Here is an 18,636-nt window from a genome sequence, read left to right as displayed (position 1 = left end):
ATTTCATAAATTCTAAAACTTTGTTTTCATTTCCGGTAGGTTGTTGTGGCTTGGAAACGGTTTCACTGAAAAAAGAATTAAGAAATGCAGACTGTATGTTAAACTGTAGATTTCATAGCACTCAAAAATGCCTGTTTACATAAGAAAAAACGTAAACTTTACCCCTCCGTCGATCGACAACTTCCCCTTGGAAGATGACGAGGATTACATTACAGACCCTGACCAACTGTTGGATAGATTGCCGCAGCCTTATCGGATGATAGATAAGGTTCTATCACAGTGGTATGATGAAGTATGGCAAATCATAGAGAAACGCGAGAACGAGCGCCTGGAAGAGAGTCGCAGAATCCGAGCGCCACAGTATGAGTGTTCGGCACAGATGGAGGTATGCATTGTATTAGATGGAATGTTCTATCGTTAAAATGACAGATGTCGTACGGACCCGGTTTAATGATAGAAATCGTCCCATATACTCGCTTTGTAGCAAATTAAAAAATTATATCGTGCTGTATCTCGCCTAAATTTTCATATGATTGGTCTCAAATACCTACAATGTTGCTCTTTTATAATCCCATATTACCACATTAACTGTTTTTGCAAGGAAATCCCTGCTGCTTTTAACATCACGTTTGAAAATTCGCTGTTTATGGTCGCCATGTTAACAATAAAATCCGAGACATTCCGAGTTCGATTTCTGACGAAATGGCAGGCAAATTCAAAAGCGTATTTTAACAAAGTGCCTTGGTACGGCTCATTAAATGGATATTTTGTTGACTTAACTATATATGCATGTTTAAAAAGGTTTGTAATGGATAAAAATGTGTTTTTTTTCTGCATATTATATTTAAAAGACGACGCGAAGCTGATCTGCTTCGCGGCTGCTACATTGCAAGTATATGGGACAAATTCTTACTGTGACCTGAGCGTAGCCTGGTCACAGTAAGATTATTCTTTCTAGAATTGTATAATAGAACATAGGGGAATGTCACAACTAGGCTCAAGTCTAATATCCTTCATGTTTAAACCCAATGCTTTAATAACCGAATTGAGCGGTTAAACTTGCTAGCTAGTGCTAGACTAGCTTGACAAGGCTGACTCTATTATTCGCACTATCATATTTTCCCCCCTGTCATTTTCTTTTGCGACTTCTATACCTTAGAAATCTCGTACACAAGTGTCCTCATGGTTGTTCTGTTAGGCTCCATTGTAATGGAATAGGGAGAATCCGAGATATCAACAACTAGGCTCAATAAAAACCCAAGCCTGTCCTGTTTAAAATCTAACGCTCTAATGGCTGAGCCAGTGGGTATCTAATCTAGGCAGGTTGAGGTATGCTGCAAATCATGTAAATAAATGATAAGTCTACAGAGATTTTGCATCATAAGCTAGTGGCACGAAAGTAACCCAGGTGATAACGTTGATTTCGAAAATTTTAAAATTAGGCATTGTGTTTTCTAGTTTGTATATACTGTCCTTGTTATCCTGGTAAAAATCAGCTTTGCATCCAGTACACCTGTCTAATTCAATTATGTATAACTAGTACTGTATTCATGTACATGCAGAATGTTGCAGTAATATGAAATTTTGCATTAATTTTGTTTTTGCCATGTGAAACACGTACATCATACTTATTATTCTGAGTTGTTAGTAGAAGTATACACACAATTAATGACAAAATGATTAATCAATTGGAACCAATTTTTTTTGCTTCCCAGAGTCAGGGGCGTGCCTGCTGTGTGTGTGACAGTGTCGACGGACGCTACATTTTCATTGGACAACCAAGAGGTTTGTCAGCAGTAGATGTCCAAACACAGGAGAAAGTGGCGAGCTGGGAGGAGGAGAGTGTTGATATACATTACGTAAAGGCTTACTTGATCGGAGTACAAGTCTATCTGGTTGTGACCATTGATGATATGGGTAATAAAGAAATTTCGGTTAATACAAAATTCATGTAGGAAAATGATTTTTTGTCAATTAAATGTAAAAAGACTTATATTTGAATTACTTTTTAAAATTTGTGTTTAAGAAATTTTTGAATACTATTTATACATTATTATAGTGACTTTCTGCTTCATTTAATATACATACATGTTAATTTTTTTTATTTTTTTAAGGTTTCGCTCGACTCTTGATATTTGGAGGTGACAAATTTTACTTTGTAAAGATCTTAAATGAATTTCAGGTATGAAATTATTCCCAAATAAAATAGCACATCTGTAATAGATTATACATATGAGCTAACTTTTAAATAAATTACTTCAATGCAGTAGTTAAAAAAAAAATGTGCACCACTATCTTTTAATATCTTTAAAATACTTGATTATAGTTGTTCACTTTTAACATTTAAAAGCATATCCATGTTGTAATTTAACAATCACTTCACATTTTGTGTTTGAGTGACAGTGTATTTGTATTTGTGTGTGAGTGTATGAGAGAGAGAGAGAGAGAGAGAGAGAGAGAGAGAGAGAGAGAGAGAGAGAGAGTTTGCACATAGATTGGTTAATTTTGAACTAGACAACCTTTTCATCTATTATGTACATGTACCTTTACACTTGCCTCTTATAGTCAGATGATTTTGGAAGTGAATTACAGGTATCCATATGTGTTTTTAATTCAGATTTTTTTAATCAACAAAATGGTTTTGCTTAACAAAAGAGCTGTTATCAAAAAAAGAAATGGGGTTTGCATATTATGACAGTCATTATTAAATTAATTAAAAGTATGTTTATTGAATTGTATAATAAAAATAAAAATATTGATTAAATTTCCAGATATATTGAACACTTTCTAAGCAAAAATCATTTTGTTAAAATCTGGCCCCTTTTGAAATACTGGTATAAAGCATGTCTGACTAACAGAAAATGGATAATGGACATAAAAGACAAACCAGACAATGTGATACTTGCATGGTCAATATTAACAACTATTTAATCTGTTTTCAGTTTGTGATACATGTATTGATTAAATAGGCGGGGGCATTGCATGTATAGATTTAGTTTAGTAGAGATATAGGAATTATAAGTAGTGATTAATTTAGTACTTTCACAGTAGTGCATTAACTGCATTTAGTTTCTGTTTTCAAATTAATGCTTCTGATTGACCTTTCAGCACTTACTCATACTGACCTTTTTGCACTCGTTCATTAATATGTTGACAGAAAGGTAGAGGAGGGGCACATAGGCCTATATTCTCTAACCCCGCTCATGGAGTGAGTACTCGGTGTGTTTGTGTTACAGAGAGGCTAGCTAGTTTGTGCAACAAGACTTGGTGTGAAAAAAAAAAGAATTATTAAAGTATCAATATTATAAAGGCATTTAAAACTTGTTTTAATTAATAACTGGAGAAAATTATCATTTCATGCTTTTATTGAAAAATTATTGTGCATACTATTTATTTTGTAAATGTTTATACCTTGACAAATACGGAGTAACTTTTTAAGGAAATTGTTAATTCAGATATTCAATAAAAAATATGTAGTTAAAATGAAAGATGATAAAAAAAGAGAAAAGATGATCATTGATTTTAAATTTAGTTGTCTAAAATTTTGCTTGATTTTACAACTGGCATTAAATTACAATTATAAAAACAAGAATACTTACATTAGAAAAGTTTGTAATAAAATTCATGTTTATAAAATATTGTATGATTATAATCAGAAATTTAAAGTATGGAAACTATGCATATTCCAGAAAAAGTAAGGTTGCTAGCTGTATATTTTATTTTATTAATTGAATATCATTTCTTCCTTTGATAAGCTGTTAGGCTACTTTTTACCATGTATATAAACATTATCTAAGTGTCAAAGTTAAATTTTTACTGATATAAAATGCTATGTTTGCTTGATTGAGTTCAGACCCATGCATGCATGTGTTCATTTTAAACACAACAAGTTTTCAATTTAACTAAAATAAGCAAAATTCATGTGCGTGTACCACATGCATGTTCTTTTGCATGAGAACATTTCTTTTTAATTTCTGTTTATCACCTGATCAAATTATATTCTTTCTCTTCTGCTTTGAAAATTTACATTTTCTTTGGTGGCCTTTTGTATTATTATTCTTAGATGTACCTATTAATAGATATGTAAATACATAAATAAATGATGATCATTTGATTGGTTATTTATTGCAGGAAGGCGGAACAAAGTTGATAATAAGCAAATGTGAAGCATCCAGGAATGGCGACTATTTAGGAGCAATGTTTGAAAGTGAGTATATGGCCAGGACATTAAATGCAATGATTGATATTCTTGGCTTTAGCAAATTGAGGTTCAGTTTTCATATGCACCTTATTGTAGCTGCATGTAGATTCCTCATTTTATGCAGGTACACGTATTTTATTAATTCCGCAATTCTGATTTTGTTGCTATTTCATCAAATTGCAAGAATATACATTGTAACATCGCAAGCATCAAACTGTTCTCGTAATTCCAAATAGTTTTCCAGCTGTGAGAAAATTTATTAAAATCAGTGATTTAAAACGCCGCAAGAGATGATTCTTGCGAATTTATATGGTTATTAATTCCTCACATTTTATTGAAAATTCATGATATTGTCTTGCATTACAGACCCAGAGACAGCCGAAGTCTGGCTGGAGGTGTACAAACTTCCCCGGGATGCTTGGCTTAATGAACTGGAGTCTGTCTTGATAAAGAAAGAGGAGAAATCAGTACGCCATGAATTGTGTTCCTACCTTGTACTTATTGTGTCTCACTCTGATAAAATGTTGGTTGTCAGTGCTCTACATATTTTGATCAACATTTAAAAACATTTTTCTTGTTCTTTAAAATTGAATTGGTCTTCATACCCCATCAACTCCTAAGTTAATATTACCATGCAGTCAAGTGCCTTGTAAAATGGGAAATTCTGTGGAATATTTTTTTTCGTACGCCATAGCCAGTGTTTGTAGGTTGTGAGAATAAATGTTAGTGAGGGCATAATTTTTGGGGAAACTTCACCTGAATATTGAAAAAACTTGTTGGTAAACTAATTATATTTCAAGATGATGGAGATGTAAATTTGGGGATCCAAAAAATTAAAAAAAGATCATTGCATGTTCCTCAATCTACAAACAGTTATAATTCCACAGTATTATAGTCTAAAATTATATAGATTAAAACCTCACTAAACTTTATGTACTTATTTCAACAAAGTACATGTATCAATATTGATATATTTTAATCATTTTAAAGGAGGAAGACCAAGGTACAGACACCCAAGCACCCACAGACCAGGAAGCCCCTACCCCTCAGAATGAAGTTGAACCACCCCCAGCTGCGACTCAGGTAAATAACAAATGCATGCTATAATACATGTATGTGCATTATAAGTTTATTTATTTATTTTCAAGAATGTGTAATACCAAAGTTCTGCTGAGAAGAAAATTCATCAGATACATATTTGTTACTTTAAAGAATATGAATAGATGGTACAAATGCTTGATTTTGAACGACTACTTTGGATTTTTACTTAGTCTAGGAAACACAGTTTAAGTAGAGGTTCATCTCGCCTATCTGTGTACACAAACACACCAAATTATGTAAGAACTGCAATGTTTCCCTTTATATCCTTCATAATTATCACCTCCCACTAGATGTATTATATGCATAAATGTTACAGTTTGATTTGAAACTGGTCTCTTTGACTACTCAATGTTGTATCCTATTCTTATGCAAAATACCATAGAAGATGAAATTTTAACAAGAACCATTTATGATAAATGGTTTAATTATCTACATACATGTATTACAGAAATTTTGATTCGATCATGCAAGCATTTGTTTTTAAAAGATTTAAAATAAGTAAAATTAAGTAATACAGTATGTTATTTTTTAAACTAAGGAATTTTCGTAATTAACACTGAATTAATCTTTACCTATATTGAGTGAAGCAGCCTCAACGTGATACCATTTTATTATGTCAAAACCAATCCTTTAAATCTTGCATATAAATCTTATATGACATGATTACTTTCAATCAGTTTTACTGATGCAGAACAACATGATATTGTGTCTATGAACAGCTCAAGTAAATGTTAATAAAAAGAATTCGGTAAAGATTTTTTGAAGAAACAAAAAACATTTATATCCTTGAGGTCGCTAAGTACCCTCCAGACTCAAAACCCCTTCCCCCTCCCCCATTTCACCTCTATGGCTTGAAATCCATGAATGCTTCACCATACCACATGCATGGTTCCTCTTTATTTTGAAATTTGAACGATATTTCAAACTTAGAGTTACTTCCCCTTAATTTCCTTGCTATATTGTAAACTCTTGGTGTTGGATTCCATCCTCACTCCCCTGGCCACCCCAAGACAAACAAATTGCTTTGATTTGTAATATAAACTTATATTTACAATTGATAAAATTAAAAAAAAAAACGTGTTTTTTTTTTAGTTAGAATCTTGATTTTTGAATAGATTGTGTTTCAAAATTTATTGGCTTATTCACAAACATTTATTGACTATAGTTAATTTTATATATAATATATGAAATTATTAAAACTGGCGCATTAAATGATGCATAAGGAAGCTATAGTACCAGTACACATGTATTTCTATTAGCTGGTTTTGAATAAACAAGAATTACATGTATAACTATAAGTTTATAGAAATCCGTAAATTTTATCAAAATCATGAATTAGGTACATTTTCATTTTGTTTTTTTGATAGTTTAAATGCTGCATTGCTGTGTATTCAGTTGATTTTAATTTTTGTTCCCTGATAACTGCATTATTGTTTGATTTTGTACCCTGATAACCAGGAGGAGAGTACAGGGGGAGAGAAACACACACCCAAACTGTCCCCCACCTCAGTGGTCATGAAGCTCAAACCCCCACCCTCCATGTCCGGTAAGTACAATATAGTATCAAAGCTGGATACTGTACAAGTATTCCTTACATGTATATGCATGTTAATTGTAAAGCATATTTCATGAATACACCTCATCTTTTTATATAAATGTTATAGGATATTGCATGAAAACTGTATTTTTTGTGTGTATGTATGTATATAATATTAAGCAATGATTACAGAAGTAGTTTTCCCTATTTTAAACTGTAAATGATGTAAAATGATATACCTTACAAAATGTGTTTGCAAATCTAATTTTGCTGAGAAGAGTCAATTTATAAATATCTTCAAGAATAAAAGATTAATTTATCTCTTGTAAATTACTTTACTTTAATAATGATATGGGTACATAATATATTCATAATCAAACTTTTGTTTGCTAATAGTTCTGATAATGTTAGTTGGCTTTCAGAATTGTTTAAGTTTATCAAATATAAACAATTTAAGTTTAATTTTATTTAAATTCAAGTTCTTGGTAGATCCAAATAATTCAATATTAAGAAATGGAGGCTACTATTTCAGAACTTAGGCAAAAAGGTAATAAAAATGCATGTATTAATTAGCTTAATTTATATTGTTAACTTTTATTGTTTTCTCTCTTTACTTCCATCTGATGTATTTCTTAATGTTGTTAAATTTATTTTCACTATTAGGTGAAGGTGATACTTTTTCCTTTTATTCTCCCTTTTTTTATAAAAAGAATTTTGACCTTGACCCAAATATTCCTAATAACTATAGACCAGATAACCTATTTCCAGAGACCATTTAACAGTTTTACTGTCAATGATGATAATATTGATGATCTCTGAAAAATTTAAATCAGCACTCAATGCACAATTTTGCTTCCATTAGAATGCACTGTCAATAATACTGATTTCTAAAATCCTTTAAACTAATAAAATATTTTAAAAGTCTTTAATCTATAGTACTCAAATATGAATTTAACCTACAAATGCATTTAATCAGTATTAATCTTAAGTGATTAATTCAGATTTTTAATGAAACAATAACATGTATGTTCATTTTATTGAGATTTTGATTATGATAGTTTATTGGTTTGATTGATTGATTGATTGAGAGAGAGAGAGAGAGTGAGAGAGAGAGTTGTAATCCATCCACAAGTAAATTTTGCATAGCACACTTTTTAGATCCGCTGTATTATGAAACACCTTCGAAGAGAAACAAGGTTATGGTCAAGTGCAATGAACAAGCAATTTTGATTTGTTATTTATAACAATATTTAATTGTAACACATATGGTAGATATGTAAAATATATCTCAGTAAAGGAGGAATGAAAGTTCACTGTAAGCATATACATGTAACTATATTATAAGCATGTTTGCTCTAATTGTTTTAAACTGTATATTTTTGTCAAGGTGTGAAAGAAGGTTTAACATATAAGTGGCATCAGTATGGACTATTTGGCTAAATAACTTGTAAAATATTCATTATTTGGATTATATATTGTACATTATGAGGCTAAATGAGGATTGATCATCATTTGTCAGATAATCATGTTGCATCATAGAGAGGAGTAGTGTTAAGAAAAATTATAAGTAGTTTATTGCAAGCATCAGTGTTTCCTCCAGTCAGCATTACATGTCTACTTTAGCTACAACTTGAGGCCAAGTGTCATCAAACTTGGGAGTGAGATGTTTTAAGTCAGAATATCTCAATGAATGTTATGTTTTAACTTCACTTTGATTTATATATAAGTATTTAAAAACAGTGCTTCACCATCACATTACCATGGTTGTATTATGTATGCCCTGGTCATGCACTTTACTGCATAAATGCATGCAGAATACAGGTGTTTATTTCCAGTTTAGACTATTCTGCTAATTAAAGGTTAATCACCTGGATCCAGTATGTTGGGTCATTCCTGTGTGTACAGTTTTCATTTAGTACACATATTTTCAGTTTACCCATTATCACTTGTAAGTTCCTCAAGCTGATAAATGCCTGAGTTAGCAAATGTATTCTTTAAAATCAAAATTTGAAAACTTGTTTGATATGCAGTTGACTTAAGTATGCATCATGAAGTTGACACCTTGAAATCAATTTACAAATCACAAGGCTTGAAACAACCATGTGATATATGATTGACAGGTAACCCTGCCTCCTCAATCCATTCAGCTTGCCAGAAAGTAGACTCAGGGGAGGTAATTGGTACAGGAGTCAACCACATACTGACCCCCAATCACAAAGATATGAGAAAGGAAGTCTTTGCTCATCTCCATGACAACCTAATGGAGTATTTACCCAAAGAGGAAGAAGCAGAACCACTTGAGTAAGTAAAATAAACCCATTAGAGATTAATTAAAGTACACAAAATTTTCTCACTTCGATGAATAATTATTTTTTGGAAATGCAAAATTGTAAAATTTAAGAGTGTGTTTTTTCATATTTTCCCCAGTAAGGTAAAGGTTTATGCCATTATATGCATATTTCAATAAATATTTCAATATCATGGGAGGGGGAAGGGGATAATTATCAACAAAAACAAAAAATTCACCATAAAAACTGGACCTCAAATCTGTAACAAATAGTGTACAAAAATTAATTTATGTGTAATTTTGGTGTTTTGTAATTGTCATGTTTGATATTTCAGGGATGTCAATTTTCACTTTATGACTGCTGGAAGATTGGTACCAACTGGTCTGGAACAACAGAGTCAAATAGGTATGATAATTGAAGGGAGTGGATTATTGATCAACTTAATAAGAGAATAGGAAAAAAGCAAATCAATTTTATTCTGAAGGACCTTCTGTATGGACAAGAATGTACATGTATGTCTCATAATTTTCTTTAGGAGTTCTGGAAAGTACTTTGGTTTCCATATATAATTCCTTTTTATTCAGTTGCTCCCCTCCCTATTTATTCATTCTCTTATTATCTCTTTGTAAAATATTTTCATAACCAAGAAACTTATCTATGTAGTTTAATGTTGTAATATATGCCTCCAAGATTTAGAACTTGGGATATATATATTTTAACCCCCCTCTCTCTCTCTCTCTCTCTCTCTCTCTCTCTCTCTCTCTCTCTCTCATATTTAACCTTCCTTTAACTATAAAAATATTTCTATTCTATATTAATATATAGATGCATGATAATTCCATTTATTTCAGAGGAAGAAGATGATATGAAAAGTAATACTTTGTCATTTGAAAAATTAAGCTTACAAAATATGTTAACCTTTGCTTACCATATCCATTGCATATACATGTATTTATAGTTCTGTATAATGCTTTAACCTCTTTACCAACAGCTTTATAACCTACTTCAAAGTAGTTAGTCTATGTAATTTATAGTGATTGTAATAAACACAAACTGAATCCCAAAGGAACATATCTTGTACAGTAATATTGAAAATTGCTTTTATAAAAACTATTTTTAAGGTTATTGCCACCAAGTTGATACTCAAATTTTCTCTTGACATAAATCACTTAGTACCTAGTGGTATTATATTACAGATGTTTTAGGAGAGCAATAGCTAATTAAATGAAAATGAAGAAGGAAAAACCAAAAGTTGCCAGCACTTTCATAGTCAATTTAATTCCAGTGCCAACACATATTTAGGAGAAAGGAATAAAATGAAACATTAATTGAATTGAGAAAAGAAGACGTCATATTCAAGCTGTTTTCATTAAAGCTGAACACTATTTGTAAAAGGCATTGTCGCCATATTTTTCTTTCATCATCGCTAATCCTACAGCCTTTATATTAGCCTCAGACCTCCTAGTAGTTCAAGGTATATTGCTGTAGAGGTCTCACCTTTGTAGATGTACATCTTGCCTCATCATGTTACATGGTCTTGATGAAATTATTCAATTTTATGCACTTTTTCCAAGCAAGAAGAATGCTAACATCAAATTTACAGATCAATGCATTATTTATAAACAGAACATATACATAAAACAAAAAATAAATGCACAAAATCTAAGACCACAATTATAGGAATACTGTAGACTTTTAATTAAACGTGGGGAATTAATATCCGCGTAAAATTGTGGGACACAACCTTTGCAGATTTTAGAATCTCGCTTTTATTTTACAGACGGTTTTGAACTACTAAGGAAAGTATAACAAACAATTGGCTCTCATGATTTTATGTTCTCGCGATTTGATACAAAACAGCGGAAAGCTCGGAATTAAGTTAAGGAATTTACAGTACTACATTTCAGCCATGAGTTTCAAATTTGCAGTCAGGTATTATGATATTAAAGGGTTTTTGTACCTTTGTAACGGTGCCTATAAGTGTAGTGTTCAGCTTTAAATATTGTAATTATTGAACTGAAGTAGCTCTTTTTGTGGGGGAAATAAGAATATCCCATTCTTTAATAGCTGCAATTACCATGTATGTTCAAATTCTCTAAAAAAATAAATGGCATTGGAACATTATGACAGACATTTTGATAAAAAAATAAAAATACCAAAAACTACCATCTTCATTATTTAAAATATATACATGCAATATGAATTATAAAGTTTTCCCAATAAAGTTGCTATTACATGTATACATAGTTACACATGTGCATGAACATCTAGTTTGGTTAGTAGTTAGACTAAGCACCCAATGAAGTCTAAAAACAAATACTGCTTGAAAGTAAACTATTCTTTGCAAACTGCTAAGATGGTGAGAAAAGTTGACTTCATGGTGTCATGTTTCTAATTTAAATTAACGTCAATCATTTTGTAAATCATCAGCTTTTGAGCTGTACAAAGTAAATCATGATAATTAATCCTTAAACTTATTAACTTGATTTATGTTCAGTTTTATAATCCTATAGCTAATTATGTATGTAGTCCTCTATGTTAACTCACTGCCATAAATGATTGATACTAAATATATCTAAAAAGTCAAATGATATATACTATTTTCATTTTTGAAATCTTCATCATATATAAATTATACCTCTTTTGTTATAATAGTAAAAAAATAAATGTGAAAAATTATTCCTCCGATTATATAGGCTCATTTGCACAATGCTTGTAGGATTAAAGAAAAAGTTATTAACAGAATACAGGCTTTTTAAGATCAAAATAAGAATTTTTATAAAAATATTCTTTGAATAATTTCTTTGTTGTTTTAGGACTGCCAACAACCATTGCTGTGTGGTGGAAGGGGTCCACTCATGTTGTCCACTACTCTCTGCTCAAGCAACACAAAGGTCAGTACTATATGAAGGACAAGAAGTTAGTGCAGTAGTATACAGGATAATGAGGTCATGCAGGATAATGAGGTTATGCTGTACTTTGCAAAACGACGAGGACATGCAGTACTAATATGTTCTATGCAGGACAATGAAGGCATGCAAAACAATGAAGTCATGCAGTACTATGCAAAACAATAAGGTCATGCAGTACTATGCAGGGCAATGAGGTCATGCAGTACTATGCAAAACAATAAGGTCGTGCAGTACTATGCAGGAAAATAAGATCTTGCATTTAAATATTTTTATTTTCTTTATCCATACATGTATATCCATTGGTCTCCTGACTTCCTTCTCCTTGATGAGATTAAAACATATTGTTTATTTCATCAGAAATATGATTTTTCTCGTTTTTCAGACTTTGATGTAAAACCAGACTTGGTTTGGCCTTATTTGAGTCCTGTGACATCATCTGCCATTAGTGACGACACATCTCTATTAGCTGTAGGATTTGAGAATGGAAACATTATCATCTGGGATAGATATCTAGGTATAATATATACAATACACACTTTCTAATTCTTTCACAGTCAAACTTTGTTAATGTCTGAACTCATTGGGGCAGAAGAGAAAATTTGAGTCACTTGAGAAATCTAGATATCAATGAAATACCAAGGTTAACATACATCAATAGACAATGGTGAAGACGTTGAACTCACTGTAATATAGGCAATGTATTTTAGATATTGATTTTTGAAATATTACAGTACAACTGGATTCTTTGTAAAAAAAAAAAAATGTCTGGACCGAAAAGTTCCAGATTTAAAGGTTTATAACTGACATTGCTACAAACTAAGTTAAAACGACTTTTGTAAATCATATGTTTGTACACCAAGCATTGAAATATTCATCTGTTATTATGTATAATTTTCTTTTTTTGACAGCTTTGGAAATATATAATTATGAAAGTATAATTACAGAAAATCTCACAGAATTGAATTCATATGCCTTTATACAGGTATACAGAGAGGTATTGTCAACATCATGGACCGAGTCAAGATAGTGCAGCTGACATTTCTGGACCCCAACATCTGTCCCCAGAATCTGGATGACTACCAACCCTACCGGACAAAGACCTCGACCTACTTACTGGCCCTGTGTGACAACGGGGCCCTGTACATCATGATGTCAGGACCGGGGTTAGAGCTTGATCCTATCTGTATTACTCCTCCGTAAGTATATTCTATCTTAAAGCATCAATTTCTCCACATTGGGAAACACAATGATAGATGGATGTACACAGTGTACATGGAAATGTTTGCATGGTAGGAATGTTCACAAATTCTGGATTGAGTAATCTTTGCTTGAAAATTGTATTGTTACATACATAATTATATGCATACATGTAGTGAATAGTTTAGAAATTTGCCATCAGTCGGTAAGAAAAAACATTATGATCATAATTTTTCACAATATTCTTTAACTTTGCAAAAAAGTTATCCAGGATAAGTGCATTACAATAATTACAAAATTTTCATATGCAACCCTCTACATTTACATAAAAAAACTGGCAAAAGATAGGGAACATATTTATGGTTCCTGCTTCTTCAAACTGAAACAAAAACATATGTAACCAAATAGTAGACATTTTGGTTAATCTAAAAAGTGTTTTATAAAATTCCACCTAGTGAACTCGATTTTTTTATGTTGCAGTGTAGAGAGTGAGGATGATATTTTTACAATGGTTCAACCAATACCTGGAATGCATGATTTGGTAAGCATTGTTTGAACAGGATATATATAATGATTTATTGGTTAATTTGTATTCACATGAAAAAAATTACATTGTTCTCTGAAACTCTGTGGTAGTTTATCTTTATAAAAAAAAGAAACTGAAACTCAATGAAAGTAAAAACATGTACGTCATCTATTTTTGCCAGTTGATTACTGTTCTGAAGTCAGGAAAAGTACAGATACGAGATACCCTGCAAGGCACTGTACTGTGTGAACCTGTTTTACCCAAGTCCCATGAACTTATGACCCCTTGGGACCCTGTGGTGGCCGTTGGAGCTATGGGACAAGTTTTGTTCCTTAAAGGTAAACAAAAGCACAAAATTAATGTTAAGAATATTAAGCTTACAAGTTTATTGGCTAGAATATTTTTTTAGTGAATTAATTATTTGAAATCTAATAAGTGCAAACTCGAAAAATAAAGATATGTACAGTATTAAAATGCATAAGTTCAATCAATCAAAATTACAAAGCAGGGTTGCACTTTACAAAAGAAGTTATGACTTACGACCAAATTAATGAATGAATTTTGTTGTAAGTTCTTTTGTAAAACACAGTCCTGGAATTTGATGTGAAAATTTAGGTGAAAGTGCAATGCTTAAACTGTACATTCAATGCTATTGCATCTTTGCACTTTCATTGCTATATAATAGACATCAACCACTTAATATTTTCTGTCAAAACTAAATTAGTACATCACTATCATGGCTGCTTATACAACCACTAGTTTATTTTCTGTCTTGACTAGGAAACAACAAAGACTATGGTGAGGAGGAGGGAGGGGATCAGTCGGAGAGTGCGGGGGCATTATTTATGTACCAGATGAAGCTGTTCCCCACCCTGGATTCCTACATGTCCAGAAAGAGGGACAAAGTGTCGCAGACCGTGCACGCCAAAATAGAGAACAGGATCGAGGCACTGATGAAAGAAAGGTACAAAAAGTTTTTTGAATGCAAATTCCTGGCTTTACAGTTCAGGTTTACAGCTTCATGTATAGAGCTACAGTTCCTCCCACACAAGAACCTCACATTTTGCAGTGCATAACAACTTGCATTAGTTTTGGATTGATTATAACTTCTGAGCAAATATTTAGATAAAAAAAAAAATTCCCTTGACAATCTACAACAGATTTCATCAGTTTATTTGACTCAGACTTTCTATTGAATTGCTACCGTACTCTGAATATTACCAATTTTTTTTACTGGAATATAATATGAATCAAGATGATTATTGATAGGTATTGACAAACATGAAAGTATGAAGCATAAAAGTTGTCTCTCTTATTCCATACTCTGATATAAATGCATTCTCTCTCTCTCTCTCTCTCTCTCTTTCTCTCTCATGATCTCTTTCTCTCTCTCTGACTCTCTCTTGGTATAACCAGTTTTATTTTTTGTTTAGAATTGCCCAACAGGGCCTCAGAAAGCATCATATGCAGGAGAGATGGGGCAACATGAAAGAAGAAATATGGAGCATCTTACAGTACAAAGACATGGCAGAGAAAAAGGCGGACAACCGACCAGAAATTGTATGTACAATATGTATAATATCAATGAGGAAGGTGTTGAAATAAAGGCGACCCATTAATTCAATGAATATTTTGATTCATCATATTTAAAGAAAGATATTCAGCCTTGATTAACCAGTGGAATCAATTTTACATGTATTTCATGTTTAATTTGAAGATTAACAAATAATGCAGCAATATAATATTGTTTGGTTGTGATTTCAGCATTACAAACGTGTGAGAAACCTGTCCCAGGTATGTAATTCCACTGTACCAGTTTTTATTACGTTTTAGAATTGATTCAATTAATAAGTATTTGAAAATGGTTATTTTCATTAGCAATTGAAGCGATATATAGAAAATATGTACATGAATAGAGAATGGTTTGATTTAACTTAGATTACATTTAATTTGAAATAGAAATTATTGCTTCAAATATATAGTTAATATTTAGTGGAAAGGTAAATGTTGTTCAATTATCTTATTATAGAAAATTAATTGGGTGTTTAATTTACTTATTTCCTCCCAGTAGGCCACATCTAAAAGCTAAAAAAATATTGAGTCCCCCCGCCCCCACCCCCTCCAAACATTTCCTCTGAAAATAATTCTTTCAAACAAACACGTGGCTTCAGTATCTTAGACTGAATATATAATTTTTTTTTTGGGGGGGGGGGGGGGGGTAAGCTTCAGAGAAATTTAATTTGTTCCAATTTCATTATTGCATTGACTGAGAGATATAGAACTAAAAAAAATAATAATGTTTTCTACAGTATAGCTCAAATCATTAGCTTGCGGTTACTTAAATTTTTAGAAAAGAATTAAATACTGTATAGATTTTATGAATATCTTTTAATGAAATTCACGAAGTTTAGTAATGTTACATGTATTTGATGATAACGCTATTTCATGTCAAATCAACATGAAAGTCAGCAGACAAACATAATAAATAAAATGTGTGCAAGTCCTTTGGTGGAAAAAATCCTTTCAAGTGATCCAAACTTATCTCTTTCAGTAAAAAAGATATTTTGCTTTCCTTATGGATTGTAAAAATGGTTACAGGTTTGTTTCACACATTGCTAGCTAGCTAGAGACATGTATACTTCCGAGTAATTTTTCATCCGCTTTCTTTGTTGTGCTTTTCATATATCTGTCATTGAATTGTTCCACTGCATCTAGTGACGACACAGAATCCGAAAAAAAAAACACCCAACTTTACATGTATATGTTGTTTTCACTTTTTGAGTAGATTTTCTTCTCTTTTTAAAAAGAAGTATTTATTTTATATCTTTATTACAGTCATATACTGTGTAAACTTTATATAACGTATATATAACAATTCTATTGTAACTATCTGTATTCGTGACTCAATTTTCGCATTAACAATATTTCTATTATGAAATTCCATAACTATAATTGAATCAGATGCCAAAAAGAGCTTTAATAATGCAGCCAAATTTTGTTAGAAGGCATCAAAAGTTTCTGAGCTTTTATTTCCTTTGCTTCACATTGTCACTACAAACGTCAAAAACTTTTTGTGCAATTCTCCCAAAAGCATGCGCTGTATTGGTATTGGCAGACGATAGTGAGTCGTGTAAATTACATACGCAGCAATTTTCTCGTGCAATCTGGCGCGACGCGATCGACAAATTGTGATATATGGAATTAGTATAATTTGAGAGGAACAAATGAGTAATTTAACCAGACATGAATAGAAGGGAAAGCTTGAAGTTACGATCTGCATCTAAAAATATGTACTCGGAGAATTGTTTTATTGACAGACGGCCAATAAGGTTTGATGCATTGGTCCACTGTACCGATTTGACACAGTTCAGAGAGCGACAGCGAGTTTATTTCCGTTGTAAATTACCGACAACGGTGTTTCTTTCTATTCCGCACAACCACCCGCTATTGTCAAGGGTATATTGGTTGCACTAGTATATTTCATCTCTAAGAGATGGATGGCGCGTATTTCATTGCAACAAGTCCCCTGGTTTCATATCAATTTTTTACACGCCCACAGGAATTTCACTTTCATGCTTTGTCTTTTTCATTGGTTTTGTTGAATAAATACACTCTGGAAACAAGATGTGCTTGTTTGACACAATACCCGGAGCCGGGTCACGTTCGATTATAACCAGTATTGCCATTTATATTCAAAACGACTTTGAGTTTGAGATATAACCTTGAAGATTAAAGTCCAACACGCTTAAAGTCAATAATATTAATACTATTAAATTTAGTCACAGTGAGAATTCATAATAAGAAATGTCCTTCTGATGAGGTTATTTTTTGGTTTCCCCTTTATATAGTTTAATTAATCAACTTTTGAAGTTAAATTTGTTTATTAAACAGAAGTGTGTGTAAGAAATCGAAAAATGGGACGCAATAGGCGTTTTTTTAAGGAGCGTTAGAATCTTTTCATATTAAGATATTGACAATTTTATTTAACACGTGTTAAAATTGTATAGAATGTTGAGATTTTGATACGATGTAAGAAGTTGCATTTTCAATTTTCTGCATTGTAGATAGATTTTGATACACAAAACTTTTTAAAAATTACCCAGGTAATATCAAGTCCGTAATGTTGTAGTTCGATTTGAGAATATTTGGTAAATTAACCTGAAAAAAAAACAATAGCGTGGTTATTATGATTTGCTTCCATAAAGAAATTTCAAATCTTTTTGTCACTTGCATGCATGTCTATTTTAAGCTTTTAATAAGCTTTTGATAGTATACAAACACCATCTATCTTTATCCATTCGTATCAAATAAATTCATTTATTTAAGATTATGTACACTCTCTCGTTTTCGCAAATATTCTCCTATATGCTAAAATGCTTGAACTTTACACTTCCGTAGAATATATATACATGTAATATGTACATATATGTAGTATTCCCTTCACAAATAAACCCACCTCTTTTTTTTTAATTTACTCATTTGTATTTTATATTTCAGGGATCAAATTTAATACAAGAATAATTCATTTTAATGAAAGATCAGATAAAAATCTGAACGATATGATTCGAAAAAGTAGTTTTTAATATTCTTATAATACACATTTTGTAACCATGTAGACTCGAGATTCAATTTTGAAAAATTTTTTTTTGCAGACTCCGGGATCAATGGGATGGACGCCATTTTTCCGGAATTGACTTGAGTGATTTTAAATCTGTGATAAAAAGCATATTTTGATTTTCCGTCCAGAACGACAGTGTTGTTTATTTTATATATATTTAAATATCATAATTTGTTTGTAAATATATGGTAATTGAAAGCTTTGTAATTAAAAGTTTATTCACTTGATTACCAAAATGTGTTTGATTTTGTGTCAT

General features: G+C 31.6%; 1 protein-coding gene across 9 annotated transcripts; it reads left to right on the top strand.

The window, feature by feature from the left end:
- Window positions 1-24: 24 nt before the first annotated feature.
- LOC128176794 (WD repeat-containing protein 93-like) lies at window positions 25-18,607 on the top strand. Of its 9 annotated transcripts, XM_052843337.1 has the most exons (23): window positions 25-385; window positions 1,716-1,917; window positions 2,115-2,182; window positions 3,158-3,208; window positions 4,132-4,207; window positions 4,568-4,668; window positions 5,192-5,284; window positions 5,473-5,538; window positions 6,761-6,848; window positions 7,372-7,386; window positions 8,960-9,140; window positions 9,462-9,532; window positions 9,979-9,999; window positions 11,944-12,021; window positions 12,422-12,553; window positions 13,022-13,235; window positions 13,717-13,777; window positions 13,944-14,100; window positions 14,543-14,726; window positions 15,196-15,322; window positions 15,527-15,556; window positions 16,314-16,360; window positions 18,415-18,607. In XM_052843337.1, exons 1-22 carry the CDS (start codon window positions 128-130, stop codon window positions 16,314-16,316), a joined length of 2,277 nt encoding a protein of 758 aa, XP_052699297.1. In that variant the 5' UTR covers window positions 25-127; the 3' UTR covers window positions 16,317-16,360; window positions 18,415-18,607. The 9 variants fall into 9 exon arrangements, with proteins under 9 accessions (XP_052699297.1, XP_052699293.1, XP_052699296.1 ...); XM_052843333.1 differs by lacking the exon at window positions 16,314-16,360; XM_052843336.1 differs by lacking the exons at window positions 3,158-3,208; window positions 16,314-16,360 and adding an exon at window positions 2,566-2,592.
- The last annotated feature ends 29 nt before the right edge of the window (window positions 18,608-18,636 follow it).

Source organism: Crassostrea angulata, chromosome 3, assembly GCF_025612915.1.
Source record: "Crassostrea angulata isolate pt1a10 chromosome 3, ASM2561291v2, whole genome shotgun sequence".
In the NCBI taxonomy this organism is placed as follows: Eukaryota; Metazoa; Mollusca; class Bivalvia; order Ostreida; family Ostreidae; genus Magallana; species Magallana angulata.
The sequence above is the reverse complement of the archived record's forward strand: the minus strand, read 5'-3'. Positions and strand labels throughout refer to the sequence as shown.

What these genes read in the sequence shown, in the direction of transcription:
- LOC128176794 (XM_052843333.1), top strand. Translation starts at nt 128, where the DNA reads ATGCCTGTTTACATAAGAAAAAACGTAAACTTTACCCCTCCGTCGATC. An exon ending in GGAAGAAGATGATATGAAAA is followed by an intron (nt 10,000 to 11,943) that starts GTAATACTTTGT and finishes TTGTTGTTTTAG; the next exon opens with GACTGCCAACAACCATTGCT. An exon ending in GTGTGAGAAACCTGTCCCAG is followed by an intron (nt 15,557 to 18,414) that starts GTATGTAATTCC and finishes TTTTTTTTGCAG; the next exon opens with ACTCCGGGATCAATGGGATG.